Below are 27,495 nucleotides of genomic sequence, written 5' to 3'. Positions count from 1 at the left end.
CCCCCCCCAAATCCCTCTCTGACTGGCAGCTCTCCAGCCACTCCTCCCCAAGCCTGTAGCGCTGCTGGGGGTTGTTGTGGCCCAAGGGCAGCCCCCGGCATTTGGCCTTATGGAAACTCCTCCAGTTGGCCTCAGCCCATGGCTCCAGCCTGTCCAGGTCTCTCTGCAGAGCCTCCCTGCCCTCGAGCACATCAACACTCCCACCCAACTGGGTGTCATCTGCAAACTGACTGAGGGTGCACTCGATCCCCTCGTCTAGATCATCAATAAAGATGTTAAACAGGAGTGGCCCAAAAACGAGCCCTGGGGGACACCACTCGTGACCGGCCGCCAACCAGATTTAACTCCATTCACCACAACTCTCTGGGCCCAGCCATCCAGCCAGTTTTTTACCCAGCAAAGCGTGTGCCCTTCCAAGCCACAAGCAGCCAGTTTCACCAGGAGAAAGCTGTGGGAAACAGTGTCAAAGACCTTACTGAAGTCAAGTAAACAACATCCACAGCCTTTCCCTCATCCAATAAGCAGGTCACCCTGTCATAGAAGGAGATCAGGTTTGTCAGGCAGGACTTGCCTTTCTTAAACCCATGCTGACTGGGCCTGAGCATCTGGCTGTCCCGCATGTGTTGTATGATGGCACTCAGGATGAGCTGCTCCATCAGCTTCCCAGGCACCAAAGTCAAGCTGACAGGCCTCTAATTTCCCGGGATCATCCTTCCGACCCTTCTTATATATGGGTGTCACACTGGCCAGTTTCCAATCAGTCAGGACCTCCCTGGTCAGCCAGGACTGCTGGTAAATGATGGAATGTGGCCTGGCGAGCACCCCAGCCAGCTCCTTCAGCATCCTTGGGTATATCCCGTCTGGTCCTACAGACTGGGTGGGTCTATGCTATGCAGTCGGTCACTGACTATCTCCTCCTGGAACGTGGGGAGTTCGTTCTCCCAGTCTCTGTCTCCTGGCTTGAGGAGGCTGGATTCCCTCAATACAGCTGGTCTTGTTATTAAAGACTGAGGCAAAGAAGGCATTAAGCACCTCAGCCTTTTCCTTGTCACTTGTTACCATGTTTCCTCCTGCATCTAGCAGGGGATGGAAGCTCTCTCTGGTCATTCTTTTGCTGCTCACATACTTACAGAAATATTTCTTGTTGTCCTTGATTGCTGAAGCCAGATTAATTTCCAGCTGGGATTTAGACCTCCTGATTTCCATAATTCTACACAAATTCACACCAGAATTAAGAATAAAATATTACTCAGTATTAAACAACCATAAAACCCCCACCGTGCCTCTCTAATATCTGGCCAAACTCTTTGTGCATTTGGTGCTTTTCAACAATAATCAGGGAATTCATTACCAAAGCTCACAAGTTTTTAATCTGCTAGATGTCTATTGCTTATTACTGTTTCCATCCCCAGAAGCTTAATGGGAGCAGAACTAAAGACTGAGGCAGGACAAAGTAAACTTGAGTTTCTTCACAGATTACATAGGAACTAAACCAAACTCTTTAGGACTCTTGAGAACAAATTCAAAACTCACATGAACTTTAAATCCAAACCACTGTAAGCTCTTGTGCTGGTTTTGACTGGGATAGAGTTTATTTTCTTTATAGTAGCTAGTGTGGGGCTGTGTTTTGGATTTGTGCTGAAAACAGTGCTGATGATACAGGGATGTTCTAATTATTGCTGAGCAGTGCTTACACAGAGTCAAGGCCTTTTCTGCTTCTTACCCCACCAGGGAGTAGGCCGGGGGTCAGCTGACCAAAGGGATATTCCATACCATATGGTGTCATGCTTAGCATGTAAAGCTGGAGGAAGAAGGAGGAAAGGGGGATGTTTGGAGTGATGGTGTTTGCCTTCCCAAATAATTGTTATGCATTATGGAGCCCTGCTTTTCTGGTGATGGCTGAACACCTGCCTGCTGATGGGAGGTGGTGAGCAAATTCCTTGTTCTGCTTTGCTTAACACGTGCAGCTTTTGCTTTACCTATTAAACTGTCTTTATCTCAGCCCACGAGTTTTCTCACTTTTACTCTTCCTGTTGTCCCCCATCCCAACTGGTGGGCAGTGAGTGACTGTATGGTGCTTAGTTGCCAGCTGGGGTTAAACCACGACAGCTCTCTAAAGCAAAGCTGAAAATCTAAAGGACATTTTCTAAAAGAAAAATATACTCACAGCACCCAACACCAAAAAGTGTCTTCATATTAAGTGAGCTTTAAACCATCTTTGTCATATATGCAACTAAAGAAGTACCTGTTTTAAAAAGGGAGAGTCCAAGACAACAGGTAAAGATAAAAAAACCCAGAAAATATGTTCTACACTGCCAAAGTTTGTGACAGAACCAGAATTAAAGGTGATTTTTCTAAACTTCTGTTCCCTGAAACTAAAGAGTTTATTATATCATAGCCTTTGCAAGTTTCTTAGATATGCAGAAAAGAACATGAATAAATATACACAACTTTTCCACATAGCTTTAGGGCAAAGGGATTACATTATTTTACCCTCTCAAAGTTTCATTAATACTACTTAGATGTCTTCTTTCATCTCAGGAGAGACCTTGTTTCTTGTGTCATCTTCTTCACATTAATTCTTTAGCCACTGCATTGCTCTCCATGCTTCCTCTTTTTGGTAACTACCATTTAGTATAGGTTACTGCACAAACATCTATGATTAATCTAAAGTTGTGTCACAGGAGCATGAAAAGACTATGCCAACAACTATTTGTACCACAGGGGGAAAATCTCAAATTGTTTATTAAAAGGCATATTACAACAGCATCTTTCTGCTGCCTTATAGTAAGTGCTCAAAGACAGCTTTGAAAGAAATGTGTTCCCATTAGAAAGGGTCATACAGTAATCACGTAACTCTCTCTCTTACAATGGCTTTGAAAACTGTGGGGAGAAGAACGCAGTACATGCCATAGCCATTGTTTTGCAAAAGACTTCTGATGAAAAGAAAGTCTGAGTTTAGCTAATGGTTAAAACAGTCAAATACTAGCAGAAATAGGACCAGGACAGGTGTGCAGCCTCCTGCAGAGCAGGGAAGCAGAAACATTGTCGAGGTGGGCTGAGCAGCACCCTGAAATGTGTCATCACTGCCTTATAACTTCGGTATCATTCAGTGTCACATGAAGTTGGAATTGGTTTGCTGACTATATTGGTAGTCTAACCTTCTGCTACATAAGCGTAAACTTCTTGCATTTTAGTTCAGTTAGTAACAAATGGTAGAAACAAGCCAAAATAACTGTGTGTTGATACCTACAGCACAGGAGGACAGTGTGATAACAAGAATAGAATAAATGTTCCTAGAAATAAGAAGTTTAGTGCATTTTTGTGGTTACTACAATAGAAATGAAATGCTTAATTCTAAATATACAGTACCACAATCCAAACAAATCTTTGAAAAGTGATTTTTCCATTCCTGCTCTCCCACAATCTCCTGATGCTTTCAGAACCATAGATGAACAGCAACAGTGAATTTTCAAACACACCAATACTTCCAAAATGTCAACCCCAGCTAAAACCCAGTGGAAAATTTTTGCAATAAACATTTCTAAAAATGGCCCAATATATCAACATACTACAGTACAGATTTTTACTAAGGGTGTAAGATTTTCTCAATGGGATATTGGAAACAGCATTTCAGCATCATTTTAGTCACAGTCTCCTGAATATGATGATAGAGAACAGGAACATTAATGCAAGAAATGTCATCAACTCCTCCTCCTCCTTTCAGGTTTTCTGGCACTTGAAGTGCGTCGCTACCTTACTTGATTTGAAACCAATACAAATGTGACCCAGAGACACAGACTGGCAGAAAAGCCAGTTGGATCAGGGCAGATGTGGATGTGGCTTCGTATTTCAGGACGTAGAGCCCTGCCTCTTACAGAAACCTTCTTTTGACCACAAGCTGCTCTTTTTTTTTTTTTTTTTTTTTTTTTTTTTTTATAACTTGGATTGAAAAATAATAAGGTTTAAGATTAAGGTTTAAAAATATCTGGAAGTCGATAAGCAGATACCCAAAAGAAAGGAGCGCACAGCACAGTACCTAAATAAGTACAAGACTACCCAGAGCCATTTAAGATATGAGCAGAACTGCAAGAGGAACTTCAGTGGAGGTAAAACCTCTGTGTGCAGTCTTCTTCATGATGAACAGAGAGCACAAAAAGCACATGAAATGTTTACAGCTTTGCTATTTACCTTCTGACTGATCCTGGGATTAACAATCATGCCATGAAACCAAAGGTAAAAGTCCAGTTGATCATATGATGCAGGACTTGATGGTCTTCCCATATTAGCCCCAAACCCTAGCATTTCCAAATCAGAAATACCTGCAATTGATTCTTTTAATATACACTTATTCTAGAAGAGATATTGCTTAAATGGAACTCAGTGACACAGAATTTACATTGTTCTCCTCAATGTAATTCCTACCAACTGCCTCACAGTATCCTATACTATAAAACAATATCATGTACTATAATAGTATCCTATACTATAAAAAAGAAAACAAATAGAAATCTGAAATTCCCCCATTATTACTCTGAAGAAATGGCACTGAGAGGTTCTTTGTGTTAAATAAGGAGATCAAGCTCTTGGTTTTTCCAAAAATTTTAGATGAGTCTGGGAAGTATTTTATGTTTTTTACTACAAAAGCATTCTGACCTGATGGGTTCACAGTAGTAAACTGTTCAACACCATTCTTAAGATATAGGGAACAGTGAAGAGAAGAACATATAGGTAAGTGTAACGGTACCACAGCTTAAAATATCAGGCTGAAATACCAGGTCTTTCTAATACCATATTCAAATCTACTTAACTTTTTGTGCAAGGAAGAGAGACGGAACTTTTTTATTACTTACTGCAATGAGGGACATTCTGCTTAAAAATTACCCCCACCCCCTTAAATTTTTGTCTTCACATTCCAAAAAACCCCAGATGTTAACTTCAGTGAGTTTGCTTAACTACTGCATCCATATCCCACATTGGGATATCCCATATCCCATGTTCTGTAGTTTGACGTGTGACTGTAATACCTAGGGCGTTATGTGAAATTGAAATCTTTTGCAGGAGTGGCAGGGTTTTAAAATGTCGTATTTAAGCTAATAAGTGTTAAATATATGCCATCTGACAGATCTGAAAGAAGACTGAGACACAAGTGCTATCACAATTCATACAGCACTTCAGAAGCTTCAGGTTAATAGCAATTCAATGTAAATTGCCAAGAACTGGCAAGAACGCTAGGTTTGGTTTTTGCTGCTTTGTCAAAATCCTTCTAAGAAACTTACTACTACTTCACAGCTGAGACCTTCAGGAAAGGTCATTTCAACCACAGCTTTTCTCTAAATAACTCAAGCCAGATTATTAGTTTAGTTGAAAAAAATTACACTACCCAAAGGACTATCTGATTATTCACTCATGTTTCTACAGTTAATACACAAAGTATTATAAATCAAAACTGGATTTTGGAATGCTTCACGTCTCTATGACTGGAAGTCAAATTTGGAAAAGAAATTCCAGATCTCACCATCATGTGATGTAGATTTCAAAGCACAGCCTAATTGTAGTAGTTCCTACAGTAGAACGCTCATACAAATGCTTCATTATTCAATTCACAAAGGAACAATCTGATAATGTCTCACAATGATTCAGAGCAATTGTGCTGGTTTTGGCTGGGATAGAGTTCATTTTCTTTATAGTAGCTGGTACGAGGTTATGTTTTGGTGCTGAACACAGTGTTGATAATAGAGATGTCTTAGCTATTGCAGAGCACTGCTTACACAGAGTCAAGGTGTGCTGGGTTTGTGTGTAGCGGGGTTTTTTGGTAGCAGGGCAGGGGGCTACAGTGGTGGCCCCCTGTGAGAAGCTTCTTGAAGCTCCCCACATTTCAAGTGGGATTCGCCTCTGGTCAAGGCTGAGCCAATTAGTGATGGTGGCTGTGCCTCTGTGACAACATATTTAAGAAGGGGAATCTGGGAGGAGGCGTGGGAGTTGTAAGGAGGAGTTGTGAGGAGGACACCTATGTGAACATTGAGGTCAGTGGAAGAAAGGAGGATGGGTTGGAGGTGTGCAGGAGCAGGGACTACCTTTCAGCCTGTGGTGAGAGGGCAGGCTGTGCCCCTGCAGCCCACGGAGATCACCACTGGAGCAGAAGCCCACCTGCAGCCCATGGAGGACCCCACGCTGGAGCAGGTGGCTGCACCTGAAGAAGGCTGAGACTCTATGGGAAGTCCTGGCTGTTGTAGTTCGGTGCTGGGAAGGACAGCAACACATGGGAGGGAGCAGCTAGGGAAACACTGAAGCCCATGGGAAGGACTCACGGTGGAGAAAGGTTATGGAGGTCTGTCTCCCATGAGAGGGGAGCCATGATGGAGCAAGGAAAGAATGCAGAGAGTCCTTTCCCTGAGGAGGAAGGAGCAGTGGGACTGACCACCCCACCCCACTCCCTGCCCCTTGCAGGGAGGAGGTAGAGAAATCAAAAGTAAAACTGAACCCAGGAAGAAGGGAGGTGTGGGGGGACAGTGTTTTTAAGATGTGGTAATGCTTCTCACTGTCCTACTCTGTTAAGTGTTGTTGTTAGTGTTTGAATTAAATTGATGTTCTTTTTCTTCCTCTAACAAGTCTATCTTTTTCCCATAACTGGGAATCATCCCTCCCTGTCTTTATCTTGATTCCTAAGCTTTCTGTTGTATTTTCTCCTTCCCATTTCTCATGTGGAGGGGTTGAGCAGCTACCTGGTACTCAGTTGCCCTCTGGGCTCAAATCACAACCCCTTTTCTGCTTCCTTACCCCAGCCCACCAGCAAGTAGGCTGAAGCTGCACAAGACGATGGGAGGGGACACAGCTGTGAAGCTGACCCCAGCTGACCAAGGGGATATTCCATATCATATAGCATCATGCTCAGCATATAAAGCTGGGGGAAGGAGAAGGAAGGGGGGACGTTTGGAGTGATGGTGTTTGCCTTCCCAAGTAACTGTTATGTGTGATGGAGCCCTGGTTTCCTGGAGATGGCTGAACATCTGCCTGCTGACTGGAGGTGGTGCTGGAATTCCTTGTTCTGCTTTGCTTGCATGTGTGTCTTTTGCTTTACCTATTAAATCCTCTATCTCAACCCACAAGTTTTCTCACTTTTACTGTTCCAATTCTGTCCCCCATCCCACTGGGGGTGGGGGGGAGTGGGGAACAAGGGAGTGGCTGTGTGGTGCTTAGTTACTGACTGGGGTTAAAACATTACAGCAATGTTAACCTGTCTCAGAAATTGCACGTTCAAACCACAGCAGGCTTCAGAATCAAGTTTTTTGAAGTGTTTCAGGTCAGTAACATCATTTCATCTCAGGACCATTCTAAGTAGCTGTGTTCCATCTCTGGTGCCGGAAATTAGCTCCCTCTGGCAGCAGAAGGAAATATAAATTAAAATGTGTATGTCACAAGTAAAAAGCAATGAGCAGTTACTGCCTGCTTGTTGGCTAGGAGAAACTCCACATACTGCAGAAGTGATGGTTTTTATCACTGAAGTTCAAGTGTGCTGGCACTGCAGTATACATCCTACCAGCACCACATGATGCGTGGCTAAGAGTAGACATCAAGAGCGATTAAAAAAAAAATAAAAAAAATTATGAGCAATAAGAAAGTGGGTGAAACATTATGACTGAAGATCATAATCTGGTGGGTTTTTAACTACTGAAGCAGACACAGGTATGCAGGCAACACTATGCAACATCAAAACTGCCTGCATGATGTGGGGTAGCTCTGATCAATTCTGCTCGCCATGAAGGGTGAAGGTGGCCAGAATAGAGCCACATGCATTTCAGAACTGGAACTGCCTTAGTAAAACATCTTTTGTTGCTCTTTATTTCTAATCAATTGCATGTGGGCAAGAGGATATACCCCACTGCACATATGTTAGCAGAATATGCAAATAAGCAGCTGAATATCCATGCTAGTAATCATCTTCTGTACAGAAACTGGCTTGTTTGGCAGCAATGAATGTCATGGGCAGAAAATTGTAAATGTCTGCATGTGACTGGAGATACACAAAAAATACTCTTCGCATGACACTTTAGGTAAGAAATTCTGGGCCCCAGGGAAAGGCAGAGTAAAAGGGAAAGATGATTGTTGGGATTCTATAGGGCTTTGTGCGAGAGAATGGCCATGTAAGCAATCCTCAGTGAGAACAAGACTGATAAGAGCGAGCAAGAATGCGATAAGGATGTGACCCTGAATGAGGGGGGAGAAACTCGACAAGACAAACAACCCCCAGAAGGGGTTGGGATGGAAGAGGAAGTTACACAAAGCAGGAAGCCTGGCAAGGCTGATGTGGCACTTTTTATTCAACCATAAGAAGGTTTAAAGCACAGGCTAAGTTAACTGTCCAGTCTTGAGGACTTGTACTGCATGTTACTCACGTGTGCGGGAGAATATTATAAAAGGGCTTTTTTAGTTGTAATAAACGGGCATTGCTTGATCACATTGGTCGTGTGCGTGCTCAGCTCTCCCGCAGATGATGGACCACGAGGGTGAAGATGGGTGCCAAGCCAGTTAGGGTGTGGGAAGCCCGATGTGGATACCAGGCAGGAGCATTCAGCTATGGCTGGGTTGGTCCTTTGAAACTGCAGAGGCCTGAGCTAATTCGGAACATGAATTATTACTTTGTGTCCAGAATCGAGAAAAACATATCTAGCCCCAAACATAAAGGACTGGTCCACCCCAAAATACTAATCACGTGATCTAGTTACAATGTTTCAAAATACTTTTTCATCTGTTAAAAAGAACCAGCCACAAGGTACACAGCTCCTAACATGCCACCAACGCAAACAGAAACTCAACATTTCAGAGAGCAGGTCTGATTAGAAAAAGGAGAAAGTTGCATCTAGAAACTCAGCACAGAGCTAATGCAGCTCACACAGAGCTGATACTGAAGCTGCACAGTCTCCCATAGTCACAGAGAATTATATGGAGAACCATGATCACAGCACTCTGCATTTGCATTTATTTACTGATCTACTTCCAATCCCGTAGTAACAGATTTACCAGTAGCATGCATTCATACATGAAACATCACATTAACAACGCTGTTCTGAAAGAGATGTTGCAGAAGACGTGGTATTAATATACAAGTACACAACCCCAAACACATACGCCTCACTGTGAAGAGCTGCAATTCGTGATTTTATAATGAAACATAAGATAGTGGGTATTCAGTATCTCCCCACATGCCTATAAGAACCTTCTTTAGCTGTACATCTCTTCCATAACCCTAAAAGCACCAAGCCAAAATGAAGTAAGCATTGTGTTTAGGCATATCAACTTTTAAGAACTCAGAGGCTGAATCTGATGCATAATGGTTGGATGAGAATTAAGGAAAGGAAATAAAAGCCCCCAATTTATTCTGCAATAAGACAGGCTATGCTTTTATTGTCTTTGTTGAAGAGACTAAGGAAAGCATTACTATAAAAACATGTTAAAATGAGAAGCAAATGGCATTTAAAACAGCTTCACTTCCTACTTAGGGTAGACCTGAGAACAAGGGGAGCAAGCACGTAGGAAGGAGAGTGCTTGAAGAAATAAAAGCACAGTAGCTGGCACTTCTCTGCAATAATATTATCAGCCTGCTGAGAGCAATTACAATAGCACAGACAGCACTTGCTTTACTGTGACCTTATTGAATTAAATCTGAAGAAAAAACCTCTGAGATTCAGCAGGGAATTTATTAGAAAATTTTAATGCCAACTTAAATTTGATCCAAAGGCCTCAATATTAAAGGTCATATCCATTACTATATGGTGGGAAACCCTGTATCTCTCTGTTCCTGTGTTCTATCTTTTCTCAGTTTTGTTTTCTTTTGTAAGAGTAGGTCAGACTCTCCTTCTCTCAGCTTCACAGCACTGTATTAGAGGTACAAGGGTGGTATTTACATTTTAAAAAGCCTTAGCTAGCAAGTCAAAGAAAGAACTCCATCTTACTCTAAATGAAAAGTTGAAAACAAAACCCAAAATCAAGCAGCAGTGATGAAACTAATGTGCTACACAGCTGGATTTTTACCACTTCAAGAAGATATACAAAACATGTAACCTGATCTTCACTGAATTATCTGCCACTACACCCAGGTCAACTGTTATCATGACAGGGGAGTCAGATATGAACTGACTTGAGCAGAATGGTAAAAGCTGTGTAGCACTGTTAAAAAACAAATTCTTAACTCTAGATCATTGCAAACCCTTGAAATTGTAAGAACTCTCACTGAAGTCTGATCAGCTGAGTTTCAAAGTCTCCTTGTTTGTATGTCAGCAAGCACAACCGTGGCAATGGTTACTGGGTACTTCTTCAAGCCCCAACATTCCCCTACCCAGAGCTTTCAGCTTTACAAGAGATGATGCACATGCTAAACACCTGTGAAGACAAAGTCTACTGTGTAGCTAGCTCATGAATTACTGCCTGAAGGAAGAATTCCCCACTGATTTTCAGAATAGCTACCTGAAGTTACTCTTCTTTTAGTTGAAGATCTAGTAAAGAAATAGAAACATAGATGGCCTGTACTTTACTAGAAGATGAAAAAGACCACAAGTTCTACTTTTACATTGTATTGATTTTTTTTTTTTCAAATATGAAACTGTATTAGAGGGAAAAAGCTCATGTTCTCAAATGCTTAGGCAATTTTGGATCTTACATTCCAGTGACTTCCAGAGTACCTTGAGTTCTTAAGTGCTCATATTAGTCAGCATAAATGTGTGAACACAAGTATACATCCTTGCTATCAATCTGCTCAGGCACCCTCTGAACAAAACAGATACCCTCTTGACTCAGCCTATGAGAATATATATTATGGATATTCATTACACACCTTACTTTCTCCAGTAGCCTCAGTATTCACTCAGTGTAGGATGTCTGAGGAAAGAAAGAAGGTTAAAAGACAAGTTTCTAGTACCAGGCTCACTTAGGTTTCAAATTATAACCCACCTGATGACCTGGTAGCAGCAATTTTGGTCTTCCTCAAAAGTACTGGAAAACCTGGCAATTGAACTAGTTTAACCTAATATTCAGGCTATGCTGGCATTAAATATTTTTGGAGCACAATGCATGAAAATAATATTTTCTGAACTTAGTTCAAACAAGATTTTACATTCTTCATGCTAAGAGACTGTATTGGGTTTGCATGACAAGGTTTTGGTAGTGGGTGGGCTACAGAGGTGGCTTCTGTGAGAAGCTGCTAGAAGCTTCCCCTATGTCCAACAGAGCCAGTGCCAGCCAGCTCCAAGATGGACTCGCAGATGGCCAAGGCTGAGCCTATCAGCAATGGTGGTAGCACCTCTGAGATAACATATTTAAGAAGGGGAAAAAATTGCTGCACACCAGCAATGGGAGCTGGAGAGAGGAGTGAGAATATGTGAGAGAAACAACTCTGCAGACCCCAAGGTCTGTGAAGGAGGGGGAGGAGAAGGTGCTCCAGGCGCCAGAGCAGAGATTCCCCTACAGCCCGTGGTGCAGCCCATGGAGGGGCAGGCTGTGCCCCTGCACCTTATGGAGGTCCATGGTGGAGCAGAGATCCACCTGCAGTCTGTGGGGGACCACATGTCAGAGCAGGTGGACATGTCCTGAATGAGGCTGTGATCCTGTGGGAACCCCACGCTGGAGCAGGCTCCTGGCAGCGCCTGTGGCTCTGTGGAGAGAGGAGTTGGAACAGGTTTGCTGACAGGACTTGTGATCCCCTGTGAGACCCACACTGGAGCAGTTCATGAAGGACTATCTCCTGTGGGAGGGACCCCACACTGGAGCAGAGGAAGAGTATGAGGAGTCCTGTCCCTGAAAAGGAAGGAATGGCAGAAACAGCGTGTGATAAACTGACCGCAACCCTCATTCCCTGTCCCTCTGAGCCACTGGGGGGAAGGAGGCAGAGAAAATTGGGAGTAAAGTAGAGCCTGAGAAGAAGGGAGGGGTAGGGGGAAGGTGTTTTTAAGATCTGGTTTTATTTCTCATTATCCTACTCTGATTTGATTGGTAATAAATTAAGCTAATTTCCCCAAGTCAAAACTTTTTTGCTTGTGATGGTAATTGGTGAGTGATCAATCTCTTCCTGTGCTTGTCTCGACCCACAAGCCTTTTTTTATATTTATTCTCTCCTGTCCAGTTGAGGAGGGAGAGTGATAGAGCAACTTCAGTGGCCACCTGGCATCCAATCAGGGTCAACCCACAGCCAAACTAAATTTAGTTTCACGTATGTCTCAGGTATCTTAGCAGGTTTGAAACCAAAAGGGCAAATACAATTGGAATGCCACTGAAAGGTCACCACTTCTTAAAAGACTTTCGTTCACACATTCATATGTTGACCCAAGCTTACCCTTCTAGAGATGGATGCAAACGACCTCTAGCTCAGAACCTGTGCAGCAGTGTCTGGGCTGACATGATGTATCAGCTGCACTCCAGGATGCCTGCTTTTGAAACTAAATATAACGTATTCACACAAGCACCCTACTTCAAAGCCCTCTACACACAACATGAATGTACTTAATCTGCCATGCTAAAGAAAGTGTCAATAGTTTTGTCTTCTGAATTGCTTTACCCTTCACAAAGAGATTGATTAAACATCCTTGCTTTAATGGAACTTGATTTGGAACCACTGTAATTTTGTTTGTTAGATAGCTGTGTTTTATCAGAACAAATCACTTGGTCTTTTTTTTTTTTTTTTTTTATTAGGACCTGGGCAACACATGATTTCTTCAGTTAGTAAGAAGAGAATAGAAATTACAGAAATAGAAAGTTCAATCATGACACTGGGTAGGATGGCATCAGGTTTCATACTAGTGTTTAACTCGCCTGTTTGCCAGACATTTGTGTCTCATACAAGTTCAAAGAAGTGAAATAAAAACTATCAATCTATTAACAATAGTTTCCAACTAACAGCATCTTATTTGAAATACAGAGAAATACAGTATTTTAGAGTACTAAGCTAGAGTACTATGTGAGGATGGAGCTGGGACAGAGAATAAGAAAGTCAAGTGGAATGGGAATGTGGATATGTCTGATCTTGAATTGCTCAAATGATGGGGAACTTTATTATTTGCATCAACATATAGATGTTTAAATCAGTCCTTTTGTTTCCTAGGACTAAGACCCTCGTGAATTTTTTACTCACCCCTTGATAAAGGGAGTTTATTATCATCAGGTAGCTATATAAATACTCTTTTCCTACTGTTTCAACTTATTAAAGAGCTTAGTCATATTCATTCTCCAGCTTTTCCAACTCCTCATCTGTTGTTCTTTCCCAAAATAAGCATTTATTTTTCTAATCTCATCTTCAACTTAAGCAAATGGTGTATCTCTAACTATGTAAAATACCATTTAATTTTACAGCATTTCAGATAATTAATAATTTAATCAACAGTTCCTTCTACAAGTAGCATTATAATATTAGGCTCTACACAGTAAGACATTAAAATAATTAATTTTATATCATATTTGTTAAAACATTAATGAATTTTATATTAATTTTTGTATGTATACCTATGTTTACTTGAAAAACTTCAGTTCACTCTTAGGATGTCAATTAAAGATAAATAAAATTGCAAACCCCACAAATAGCTGCTTCCCTGCTTCTCTCTTTTCCTACCCTTGTGTCCACACTGGCTGTCACTTAACTAGAAAATAACAGCATTAACTATTAAGTCTTTCTTCACTGCTTATTAGGCAGGGTTTTTAACTCTTACATTGTCTTCAGTGTGGCCCATAAAAAATGGCAAGACTAACACAATGTGGTCAGCATCCTGCCAGCTTTTTGTCTATGCAGATTTTCTTCTCCAGTGTACTTACTGCTACTTGGATCTAAACGGGAGAGAAGAGAGCTATGTGGATGATAAAAGGATACCTACTGAGATAGACAGTGTTGTAAGACTTGGAATGTCATGCTTTAATTCCAGCTGCAAGCATATTTTGGGAACCTGGGCAAATATTTAGTTCCCTATGCACCAAAGTCTTTACATACATGTTTCAATTTAAACAGAAGCAGCCTCCTTTCCACCTCAATATTATAAGGATAGGCACGTGGTGAAAGCACAGTTAAAATCTCCCAGAGCTAACTGCTACTTCTGTAAAGGAGCAGTAGTACTAGTAATTCTCTCTGCCCTCTGCCCTGCTTGTACAGCTGAGAGAAGAGAAACAGTCCCAGCCCTAACAAGTCCCTTTGGATGGCACAACAAATGTATGTATACTATCATACTCACAAAATTATTAGTAATAAAACTAGCACTTCGAAAAGACTTACTTCCTCCTTCTACTAATAAAACATACCCTAGATGTGGTAAAGGTATTTTACTGTCAGTGGGTCAGTTCTTCAGTATTACTCTACAGCACGATTTTGCATACCGATTTTTTTCTCCTCTTCCCCCATGAGCATACATACAAATCATTTAAAAGCAATTTACAACATGTCAAACTGCTTAAGGAGACTCTTGAAAAATCTAATGTATGAAGTTAACCATTGGCATGATTTATTATTGAAGTTCCACTGTTATAACTTGACAATTAAGAAATATTGATAAATGTAAACACATTATTGATGTCAATTAAATAGCACAAGATTGATTAACCTCCCAGAGGTATACTGGCGCAAGCAGTTAGAGAGTAATCACCCCCAATAAGTACTCACAACTGACAAATGTACATAGAAATTATACTTCTGTGAGACAAAAGGTACTTTCAATTAAAATTAAAATCATTTGAACACATAACCAAAGCATTGGGTCAGCAACAAAATCAACACAATTACAAACAAGATCTGTATTAATGTGAAAGGCTAAGTGATTAGGTTGCATAATAGCCTCATCAACCATACACTCTGGTGAAAATATGGTTGAAAATTACCAAAGCAACTGCTCAGCAAGTGTATTATGTTCATAGGAAAAAGACTATGAACTTATTTGGCCACTACGCTGCTGTATTCATAACTACCCTGGTGAGGGACAAGACCTTGTTTACAGTATAAATATCAGATCTTTGTTTCAAAGTATGTACTCATGTACATTCTACAGGTGATTAAATTATAAAGGTGAACTCAGAACTCTGCTTAGCAATGGTTCACTTCCTCCAAAGCAAACAGCCTAGGCAGGACATTCAGGCAGTCCATACCTCAAAGGGAAGAAGCATACATCTGACATACCCCAGAGAGAGTAACAACAGGAATCAGTCAATTTGTGATTTAAATGTGACTGGAAGAGTTAGGGCTTTTTTTTTTTTTCTTCTTTTACTTGCTTTCAGAATTAATGTACTGGCATAATGCCTGTCACCAAGATGAAGGGCACTGCAGCTATAGCTTTTAATGGCCAAAAAAAAACCCAGGCTCACCTCAGAAAGCACAGAGCTAAAGACAGCAATGCACCAGTACCAAGGAGACTGCATAAACACTAATTAAACTTCACTCTACACTCTTGTCTAGAAAACACTTTTCCCTGCTTAAACTTCCAAGGGCTGGATCAGACATGCTGATAATGGAGTCAAGTAACTTTCTTACCTAAAGCTTGGCCTTCACCATAGCTTCATTGTTCATATTTCCCTCAAATACAAGCAGCTTACTACAGAGACACTAGACAGAATCCAAATTACTGCAAAAAGGGTAACATTGAAACATAACATGTCAATGATAAAATTTCTTTGTTTGAAAGAGCTTTATGTGAAGGCCCATATGTTTATGTTTATTGCCAAAATAAAACTAGATCACTGAATGTGCCTGGCTGCAAATTCAGTCAAATGGTATTAGTGACAAGAGACAATGTCTGCTGCTACGCTTAACCACAGGGGTACTCAGTGGACCCCCAGAGTGGATGTCCAGAAGGTTACAATACATGCAGACACACCAGACACAGAGGACCATGAAGACGACGGCTTTTACTTTTTAAGTAACTTTTTTTCAGATTTTATCAAATGGCAGTTAATGTTGGTGGGTTTATAAACAGGATTCATTTGACAAGTAATTTTAAAATAAGAAAACAAGTGGCACCTTTGCAACTGGGATAATGGAAGAGTTTTAGTGACTGAAGTAACAGAAGAAGCATGAAGATAAAAACATGGGGAAATAAAAAGCACTTGTGAAGCCAGATTCTTGGTGCAAATAGGACAAATAGAGCTCTTTGCAGGCTGGCCTTATGCTAAGAATGAAGACAAGATTAAATTCTATAGACTTGACAAACTATCTGTGGAAGAAACAAAAAAAAGTAATCTGATTTAGAGTGGCAGGGGAAAATTTTACATTCAGTGTGCTGAGAGGAAAAGCATGGCCACCTGAAAGGACAGAAAAGAATGCAAGAACCTTAAAGAGTAGCTAAAATGCTCCCTCTTCCCTTTGTTAGCTGTAAAGGGAAAAACTGTAACTGTAATATGCTGAGAAACTGATGACTGAGCATGGGGGCAGAAAATGTTACAAAAAAATCATTGTACCACAGCTACAGGACTAGGTGACTTCTCAAATAGTGAGGGCGTCAACACCAACATTGTCATCCTGAATTACAGACTGCAGTTCAAGGGCAGCAGAACACAGTCCTGGGGATCTGAGACACCAGACAAACGTGCCAGAGTTCTTCCTGGAGGGAAGTGTGCCTGCTCAGCTGCACTGTCACTGAACCTGACACTGTCTCCTTTCAATAGACAGTACAAAACCAGGAAGGAAAATTTTCTTAGCAAGAAAAGCAAAATGAAACAACAGATTAAAAAGCAACCAACAAACTGTGGGAGATCAAACCAGAGATCACTGTTGTAGTAACAGCACTGTTGTCTCTCTTGTTTTTTCCTGAAGTCCTCCAAACAGCAATACTTTTAATTTCCTCAGAATCTGCCTGTACTTAAAATTGGTTTATCCCATAACACCACTGAAAAGGGGACGCTCAGGAGAGATCTGTGTTCTGACATGAACATCACTCAATACATATGCAAGGCTTTTACAAGGTTACACGTTTCCTAAGTAGCACATGAAACTGCCATACTTCTCTTTTTCCTATTGGGTAAAAAGGAGGTCCTCCACAAATGTTCCGTTCTGCAGCAGGCACCACACAGCAGGAAAGACAAAGTTGCTCAAAGGTTAATATACTTTAATGCTATAAACTCAATCTTCAAGCCCTCCCTCAACTGACACCACTACAAACCAGACTGGCAGGCATCAACTCAGGATCCCACAGTCAGACTAGAAACATGGCAGAAGTCATTTGAGCTGGGGTCAAAACTACCAGCAGTTACTTCTATGTTCTTTCTCGGCAATATTTTATATTTATACTAAGACACACATGTATTTGCTGTTACCTCATTTGGAAGAGGTTCCCCTTGAAGTTGCAACAGTCACCCCTATGAGCTGTATTAATTTACACACTGGGCAGAAGCCCTTGAGACACCAAACACTGGAAAGCAGAAAGCATGAAGGAGTGACAGATGAACACATCCCCCGAAAACATGAGATTCCCTTGCTTCTGAAGCTGTCTTCAGCACAGACTGGTTCAATCAGTGCTGCTAACGGTTTCAAGAAGCTACTGACCAGCCAGGCTAATGAAGCTTACTCTTTTCCATGTGGAAGTTTACACCTAGCATTTAGCTGATCAGATGTGACATACTGCTGTGCCAAACTGCTCACTAGAAAGTAAGTCCTTCTCCTGTCCTTCAGACAGCCCTCCTCTGTGCATAATATCAGATGCTCAGAGCTCTGGATGCATTATATAACTTACCATTATTTATGATAAGGCCCCAACCTCACTGGATTAGCCACTAAATATATGTAACAAAAATAATGACAGCTCTTTATGACAGATAATTAAAACTATTTTAAAAGCAGCTGCCAACACTCAACAGTAATTTTTTTTAGGAAAGGCTACTGCATACATCAAATGCTGTGGTTTACACTAGGGCTCTTAGATCAAATAGACAAAGCCTCATTTTACCTCTGAATTGCCTCTGCTTGTAGCCTAAAGGTTACTTTCAATGCAGGATCTACCTTGGTATTTGATACTGCAAGCAGAACCTGCCACTTGTAATTTAGTCAGCAGGGCAAACAGTAGCAAATCAGTTGTGAAAATACAATCTTGCTCTCCATCAGGGAGTTAAACGAAAGCCTAAAGAGTAACACTGCTCTGGAGTCTCACACAGGTGTAACCTGGAGAGCCATGCCACCTGAAGACATGTAAAATGTTTGTTATACTTCCTGCACGTTCAGATGCTAGAAACTGAGCTGATATGGCAGCTCGGGGCTTTTGGCATCTATTACAATACTGCATATCTCCTAAGCTGCCCTACATGCCAAGATGAAAAAGCTATTTGAAGAGGCTGGACAAGGTGGACCTCACTGCTAACATGTCCTGTCACGGACCAAGTTCTGATTCACCTGGGTTTCTGTTCAAATTTACCAAACCCTTTTAAAATCCACTTCTATTACATCTTTTTCTTTGTTCCTTCTCCCTTTTCCCCTGCCCCCAACCTTATGGATATTTACCAGAGCTAAAATGAATTTACTCTCATACTGGAATAGAAAACTAGTATAGCTCTGAATTTAATGACCCCTCACTTCAATTTCAATTTCAAGCTTTCTCTTGCTTACTAAAAGACAGGTATTTATCCATCCTAGGTTACACCTTCGTCCACCTGTATCTGTGCCTCTTTCCAAGTAAAAAGCATTGAAACTTAACATATGTTAAGGATTTCTGTTGCTTTTGTAATCATATTATTCCTTTTAGGCTACTATTAAAAAAGAAGAAATAAATATGTACTTATTGAGTTATGTTTTCAAATTGCACAGAAAGTGCAACTTGAACCTAACAAATAGGACTTAAATGACCGAGGAAAAAAAAGTATCTAAAAATGTCACTCCAAAGAGCTTTGGAATGTAAAAAAAAAAAAAAAAAAAAAAAAAAAGTCAGCTGATTTAAATTCAATGTTTGGCTTTGCCACAAGCTTCCAGTATAATTTCAGTAAAAGCATGTAAAGAACCAATCAAGTGAGAACTCATGATATGCTAAAGCAATTAAAAACTGACTACCAATATTGCAACAGGCTAGGAGCAAGAGAAGTACAAGAAGCTCATGCCAACCATTTGCTAAATTCTAGATGCCATTGCAAGTATTTAGAGGTGTATAGATGCCTTATTACCTTCAAAAGCTGATAGCATGCAGTGACTTGATAAAACTTTTAATAGGATCTTTGTCCGTGTTTGATTATGCCATTCATCTCCTGCTCTTCTTCTGTGAACAATGCATTTGAAAATTCTTTCCTGCATCTATACTTGCTTTAACAAGTAAATGGCTTGAGAGGTAGGAATAGTTCTTTTTTGTGCATAACATTGGCTCTATCCTGGTTGGAACATGTAGGTGCAACTGTAATAAGTAGCAACTGTAAAAAAGCAGCAAACTTCCAAGGATACTCCTCTTAGATAAGAACTGTAAGTCTATAATTTTTTGTAGAAAAATAGGTATTTGCCATTGTGAAGCTGAAAGGAAAAAATTAAATAAAATTCAAGGAGCTTCTCAAGAAAAGCAGTAAACTAACCTGTGATTTTAAAACTTCCTTGCAGTGACAAACTTGATGAGAGAAAACCACTTCAGAGTTCCAGCATAAGTGCCTGCCAGCAAGAAAATGTGACTTGCCAATATCATATACATTCCTGAAGAGTAGTGTGGGTGCTGCACCCTGTTCTCAGAGTGCTTAAAGAGCTTTTCCAGCTATTCTTTCCTCTTGGCTTCAAAACTGCTGCTAACATAATCAAATACATTAAACTGTACTTTGCAACTTTCTTACATATTCATAAAAATTAGATAGAAATATGACTTGTAGCCTGAAGCTAAAACTAGTAATAAGAATTTTCATCATGAACCCTCTCCTGCTAAGGGCATCCAGCCTACAGTGCTTTGCAGTATAAACACATGTATCTTCAGACACACAGAATATTTCTTGAAGGCTGAGAAGTTCCTTGAGACAGTCAATTCCAATGTCACTCACAACTGTGTAAATTGGTACCAGTCCCCTGAATGCTCAACAATATGCTTTCAGTCCAGAAATATATACACCTTGAAATGTACTAATTTACTTGCTATTGCTGCAAATCAATCACAAAATTACTAGAACTGAACTATGGAAGACAACAGGAGTATCTGCTGATAAAGCCATAAAGGATGAGCAATACAATTCATAGCAGGTGCAGTTAACTAAGGTACTTCTACCTTCTGTTTTTCAGAGTAACAATAACTAAAATGGCTTATCTTACTAATATTTATTAAACATGGTTTAATATTTATACTATTTTGATTAGCAGAGGTATGTTTCCTTATGCTGCGGCTATATTATTACCAGTTCATAATATTGAGTGCTATATTAGTACATTCATTCAGTATCATTTCCACTTCCATTCAACTCTTACCTGAATCTATGATATTGCTAAGATAAGATACTGCTAATGAATGCCTCACGAAGGTGCAGTACTTGGCTACACACAGTTGCACTTGCAACTTGGTTTGCTAAAAAAAATAAATATCCAGAAGAACTGTTCAACTGTTCGCATTTTACACAAATTTCAAAAGACGACCATTCTAATAATTTTTACTGGATGTAGCAAATAGGGAGAAACACAAGAATATGAGACTGAAATCTCACACTAAGTGTGACATGGGCTTTTATCAAGGTACAGTCATGAAGCACTTCATTGAAAGAAATGGAGCTAAAGTTACTATAATCAATGAATATTGCAAGGATTAGAGTGTACTTATGCTGCAAAAAGGAAAAATGCTGCAAGTATCCAATATTTATGATTATCAGTGGAACTTTTTAAATAGAGTTCTCATACTTTAAAACCACATTCCTTTATTCTTCTACACATCTGAAGGGAACAATAGAAGAGGTCAAGCCTGAGGAAGATCAACTCAAACTCAGAAAAGTTCATCTGTTCCCCTAGAAAACACCAGTGACCAGCCAGCTGTAAAGGAAGCAGATCCACACGTCCTGACTGTCTAACTGCTCATGGTGCATCTCTTGTCTCCCTGCTAAAGGTTTGTGCAAACCATGGTTCTCATCAGTTTGGATTATTTAAAGGGAGAAACAAAGGCTGTGAAATATCAAAACTGTTTTACTGAACAGTACTGTATTTGCATGATGTCAAAACCAGTACAATTGATACTAAAGCCTTACAGAGCTGACAGGAAAACCTAAATAATCCTTGTTAGCTGGACAACAAGATGACTGGTAGTTTTCAGCTACAATCTAAAACTGAGGAGGAAGTACTGTGTAGGAAGATGTAAGCACAAGATGTCCTAATAAATTAAAACAAGGATTTAATCAGAACACATAGATCTAATATAGCTTTTGAATTTCACTTTTATATTTTCAGTTCAAAACTTGAGACAGCATGTCACAAAGAAAACTAGCAAATACTTCAAAACACTCAGTATTTTCCTGTCTTCAAAGTGGCTTCTATAAATCTTGACTCTCAGTAGCATTTCAGGGCAAATTCTCCTACTATTAATGTATTTCAGTAGAGATGGAAACTCACAAATGAAGTCCATATTAGCATTGCAGGGAAATGGCTGTTACGAAAACCCTCAAAGGACCTCAAGACTTAGCCTCAAAACTTTTTAAAACTTTCTATTTCAAACTTATTTGTGACAACGCATTTCTCACAATGCCCTTCTTTACAGGGAAGATACCACAAATTGTGCTGTTTACACAGTAAACACACACACAAAAAATCTTCACAAACATCGTTGAGAAAAGAATCAGAGTTGTTCCTTCCTTTATCCAGACTATTTTTAAATCGAAACCAATAACAAGCAGAGGAGGACTAAGGCAGAGATTAATGTTCCTCCATGCTTTTCAGCTTTATAAAGCTACTTTTATAACATTCAAGCAAATTGTACAGTGACTGACATGAACAAAATGACAGTAATCTGTCACTATTTCACATTTCCCACTAGGCTGATTCAAATAGTTATTTATGAACCTTACACTTCAATGGTCACTTTGATGACTAAACCATAAATTAGAATGTAAAGTGAACATAAATTTGATTTTGAAGTAACAACAAATTGTCAGCAAAGTGGGATATTATTTAATTTCTATCGACACGCTATGAAAAAGTCAGCAATACCAAGATGTGCTACATCATAATAAATCCCAACTTAGCAAAAATATGTATGCTACATCTCATGTTTGCTTCACTGCTTCTGCATTTAAAAATAAAAGCACTTTATATTATGCTTGGTTAGTTTTAAATGTAAGGTCTTAATAATGTCAGATGACTTCATTAGTTAGATCTTCAATTAAACAGGGAGCAAGAATGATTTTTTTTTTTCACAAAGCATGATTAAATTTGACGGCAAGTAAATATTGATATGAATTTAGATGCTAAGGTTTTTAATAGTCCTGATGAAAACCTTACTTTTAAGACAGTATTGCTATTTTTCCAACATTCATCTCTTGCTCTACAGCTAAAAGTGAGATGATGCTGAAACATAACAGGAACAACAGTTTTCAATGTTTTAGAAAAACTTTTTTTTCTTGGGCAGGGGGAATGACTCAGAAAAAAATAATCCTTAGTACCCAAGCATCGTCTTGCAGGGACTCATGTCAAAAAATTAGCTTGAAAAACAAATTTTCTTTTACCAGATTATTTTCTCTAAAAAAGTTCCATTGTCTATTATGTTACTCTGTGTGTTACTTTCTGTTACTCCTGCAAACATATAAGATAAACACATACACCCTTCCAAAACTGAATGCAGCATGATTACACTTTGGAAAATTTCTAGAAGTGTGTCACAGAAGAGATATTTCAGTGTAAGTTTCACTGGTTTAGCAGTGTTAAAAATGGAAAGTTGTGTCAGACTCTTTAATACTCCTTACTTTTCTAGTATATTTTTCCTGAAATTCTTACATGGAACAATGCCAAATTGTGATCCAATTTAAAACTACTTTGGCATTAGCATATTGGCTTTGCATGTGGGAGAAACCCCTTAAATAGCTGAGATTTGAAACAACAAGCAAATAAGCAAAACCCTGCAGGTTTAGCAATAACTGAGGCTGTTTGGCATTATTCTGGTATGTCCTAGTGACAAAGATATCCTCCAAGTAGCAAACGCTTATCAAAAAGAGGTAATGTCATTAGCTTGACAATAGTTCGATTATAATATATTCAAGATATTTGTATTAGACACTAGTTTTCTATGTTTGCAAACTAAAACATACATGGAGAGATTTTAATAATCTGAAAATTCAAGCGATGCTATTCCAGGGACCTAGAACCCTACATGCCCTTTTTGCTTCTGAACATCTTCCCGGCTGAAAAATTCACACCTACATATAAAACATTTTAAAGGAAGATTTATGTTTTATTTGGTAGAGCAAAATGTGGCTCTCAATGACTTCTCAATCTTGGGTCAAGAAAGATTTCTTATAAAATTTCTTCGCCATTACTACAAAGTAGCAAAATGGAACAAGTAGCGTATTAAAATGGTTTTGCTGGTGTAATTAAAAAAGCAGAATCCAGGCTAAGAGAAAATAACAAATCTTGTCTAACCTTTTGTTGCTGTCATTTTATTGAATGAAGTGTTAAATGCACAACATTTTTACTAGTGCAAAATACAGGCTGGTATATGAAACTGTTACCTATTGTTCACGTACAGGCTTGTTAAAGATACTTGTGTACGTACAGGCACATGTATAAGTTTATGTATGATCAAAATGTTCACTAGCAACCAGAGAACATAAAATGTCCTTAAGCCCAACTACTCCTTCACAAAGTACAGTAGGTATACCAGTCAGAGATTAACCAAGCCTGCCTGTTCTTCCTCTCTTTCCAAGGCAGCTGAAAGACCTATCTGATGCTGAGAGATAATCTTTAGTCTAAAAAAACTTCACAAAAAGGTGCAAGACAAGACCCACACCCCAGAAAGAAGAGTCCACCCTATCAAGAGTCTGTTTTAGAGAAATGGTACCTTTTTGGGGGTTCTACAGTAACAAGGCAATCTGGCTGTGGAGTCAGACAGAAGACTTTTATTTTAAAATCTAACCCTCACCCATTATGGCTCAGGTGAGTCAGCAGAACCATGCTTTGTCAAAAGAAAAGCTGGAAAGCTTTTATTTTAGCAAGACTTACCCGCCATCTGACTTAGAGCTGTTGTTTACTATTTAGGCTCATAGAACCAGTGAGAGCCAAATCCTACCCACATCAAGTTAGGATACCCCAAGTATTAAAAGTACTATATATAAATCAGCATCCTCATCTCCCAGATACATACCTACAAAGCAGGAACAGAATTTCCCACCTATTTCAAGTGCTTTGATATGTTGAAATTGAAATATTTTCATAAAAAAAGAGTACTTGCTATTATAAAAGAGTTGCGTCAAGTAGGTAGTAGTTTAGATATTTTAAAACAAAAATAAATTCAGTACACTTTAGTCATACATTTCACAGCAAAACAGTTATTGTGGTAGCCTCACTGTTTTCCTGATTTATCAAAGATATAATGTTTACATTCTTAACTACAACCATCACAGAGCATTTTCTGACATGTTGAAAGGTATTTATCTTAGTCACAATCTAGAAGAGATTTTCTGTAGCATTTGACTATGGGAGGGACCACATCCACAAATAGTTACTACTTTGATAGAGATTTCTGTAAGTGGCAGAATCGCTTGCTGTGACGGATGCACTCCTCCTGTTTGAACTAACTGATCTTTGGTCCAGGCAGATGCTCAGCAAGTAGGCCTAACTCAAGTTAATCCTGTTGTCAGAGGCTATCAGTGAGAACTTTGCACCAAATGCCCCCAAAAATGGTTTGGCTGGAGACTGGGCTTATAAGCAGCTGAAACTGCAACAACACAGCAGAAAATCTCACTACAAATCCACTACTTCATGTTATAAATATCTGCAGTCATCAGGGTCTCCTCCATAGCAGCTGGTTCCATGGCAATCTCCCTTTGAGTAGGAATGTCTCTCAAGGTTACCCCTCAAGGTTGAGAGATCCCTTACCTCACACCAGGCATCAACTGGGTGGTAAGTGACACTTTATGCATGCATGTAACATTTAAGATATGTATAGTAATCTTAAGTGATAATCTTTGTATCCCACACTAACTTTAAGTGCAGTAAATATGAGAGTATTGACCACCAATCCATCTGCATTTATTAAATACTTTACATACCAAAACTTACTGATTAGAACTCTAAACTAACTCCTAGCTCTGATCTGAGTGATCTCTGACTCTTCTCCTGCAACACCCCCTCTTTCACTGTCTTCTCTAGCTTCCAATACTTCCCTGGAGAATATTGGATATCAAAGCTCTCCAAGATAAAAACCTCAAAAAGAAGAGCTGAAAATGCTACTCATCACCTACAGATATGAGTAAAAACATCACAACGTTTAAATATAATCGCATTGAATCAATCCAATCTGAATTGCTTCTTTGAGAAACACTTTTAAAATACAAAAATAGCAGTGTTTTGGTTCAAAAAAGATAGCAAAGCTATGGCAGCACAAAACACCACCTGCTCCTCAGAGAAGAAATTCCAAAGAAATAATTTAACTTGCACCAAAATATTCATATTTAATTGCTGAATCAAAGGGCCCAGCTTCCTACCAAAATAAGAATTCAGCTAACTGACCTGGTGGTTGTTAAAAGATTCATTTTAAAACAGACCATGGAGGAAGAGGTGAACACATTCATTTGATATTTAATAAAAGTACTGTTGAGCTCTGACCAGTGTCACTAAGTGCAGATTTTGCAAGGAGGCACAGCTTAAGCATTGTAAGCGCCCTTAGAGTTCAGAGGTAGAAGCTTGCTTTCTTCAAATTTCCAGTGGTCACTCTACATAAGACAGTGGGTATTTATGAGAAGTAACAAAGTATAAAGTTCAATGAAGTATAATTCATGTCTAAATAACGTGGTACCCAGTGGAAGGAGCAGAGATCCTATAAATGCTACTCAGACAAGGTCAGAGAAAAATATTGCAAGTGACTTAACTTTTTCCAGAGAAAAATCTATCACCCTGCTTGGACACATTTAACCAGCATTTACTTAATTCACTTTAGGATTTTCTTATTCTGCTACTGTTCTAAAACTGTATCTGGAGGTAGGGAAATACAAACTCAGAATGCAAGACTATTTGGAGTGTCACAGCCACTCTTCTAAACCTATGATGGAAGGAGGAAAGCATGAGGAAAGGAATCTAATACATGAGCTAGAGGAAACAGATTCAAAGGAAAATTAGGGTAGAACATAGAAGCAAGTGAAGAGATAATAAAACAAACAGCAGAAAAAGTAAGATGGGCATATAAGCTTTTAACAATAAGGCCTGTTCCAGTTAATGGAACAAACATCCCTAAATACCCTATTGCAATTATCATGGATAAATGGATGTTTCCCATCCTCTCTAACTCATACAAAAACTACTGTTTCTCCAGAGATGTTTTGAGCAAGGATCTATTTTTTTCTATCTGTAGTGGCATAAGACAGTTAACTGAGTAGTGTACAACTTAGATAAATGAGAGAAATAAACATACCTGCCGATGAATAACCTCTAGGTTTGCTTTGGCTTTATTCACTAGTTCTTCTATTTTTTCAGAATCCTTTATATTCTTGTTTTCTCTGAAGGCATCTCTTATCCTTCTGATGGCATACGTTCTAAACACAAACAACAAGATGACATTTATTCATAGGTGTGATGCAGTTTATAACATTTCAACATTCTTTAAATCATGATGATCTTTAAAAATAAACATACACACACATACGTTTTCCCCAGTTTTATACATATATCTTTTTATTCAGGGTCTTGTCTTGCCTGAGTTGAAACAGTGACCAGATTCCTTAACTGAAAAAAGAAAGTGGTTTCACTGGAAGGTATTATAGAAAAATTTCATACCAGTCCAGTCCTTAGTGCATGTTATTGCTGTAAACATACTGTTGGATGCCCAGCATGGATAGTGCAAAGCTTAAGAACATAGATCCCCCAAATTATTTTGAATCAGTGCAACTATTCTTATTCTGCATAACCTTAAAGATCATTGAGCAACCACTCATTATACCACCATTATATGTTATTACTAGTTCTGACATCTAGTAGTCAACAAAGGCAGATGGACCAACCATAACAAAAAGGGCTCATTCCCTGTCACCCCCTTCCCCTCCTGACAAAGTATACTTCACCTCTCAGCCCAACACTTCCTCATCCATTTCCCCACTAAGAAGAAGGAACCGGACACAGTATCTTCAAGTAGGATGAGGTTATGATCTCTAGTTTCAGAGAGGTACAAAGCTACAGCCATCTCCAAATCTCTCCCCTTCCTTTTCAACCTAGTAAAGAACCTTTACGCAGTCTGTAATGTACCGCTCAATAAAAACCAGGGCCAATATCAATATTAAAATAAATTTTTCAGACTCAACAGTAGATACTTTCTTTACACATATGCTTGGGAGGGGAAGGAGAAATGGCAGTAAACTGATCCTGCTCAGCTCTCTTGATAATGTCCCACTTCTCTGTCACCACATCACATCAGTATCATT

At 39.4% G+C, this 27,495-nt stretch overlaps 1 protein-coding gene across 1 annotated transcript in view; it reads right to left on the bottom strand.

The window, feature by feature from the left end:
- Positions 1-27,257, bottom strand: part of LYRM4 (LYR motif containing 4) — an 81,239-nt gene extending 53,982 nt beyond the window's left edge. The window contains exons 1-2 of the mRNA XM_026841377.1: positions 27,139-27,257; positions 26,493-26,613 (exon numbers count right to left, since the gene is read on the bottom strand). Of these exons, the coding sequence (XP_026697178.1) occupies positions 26,493-26,613; positions 27,139-27,257 (240 nt within the window). The remainder of the gene's footprint in view (positions 1-26,492; positions 26,614-27,138) is intronic.
- Positions 27,258-27,495: the final 238 nt, after the last annotated feature.

Source organism: Athene cunicularia, assembly GCF_003259725.1.
Source record: "Athene cunicularia isolate RWA chromosome 2 unlocalized genomic scaffold, athCun1 chr2_part1, whole genome shotgun sequence".
In the NCBI taxonomy this organism is placed as follows: Eukaryota; Metazoa; Chordata; class Aves; order Strigiformes; family Strigidae; genus Athene; species Athene cunicularia.
The sequence above is the reverse complement of the archived record's forward strand: the minus strand, read 5'-3'. Positions and strand labels throughout refer to the sequence as shown.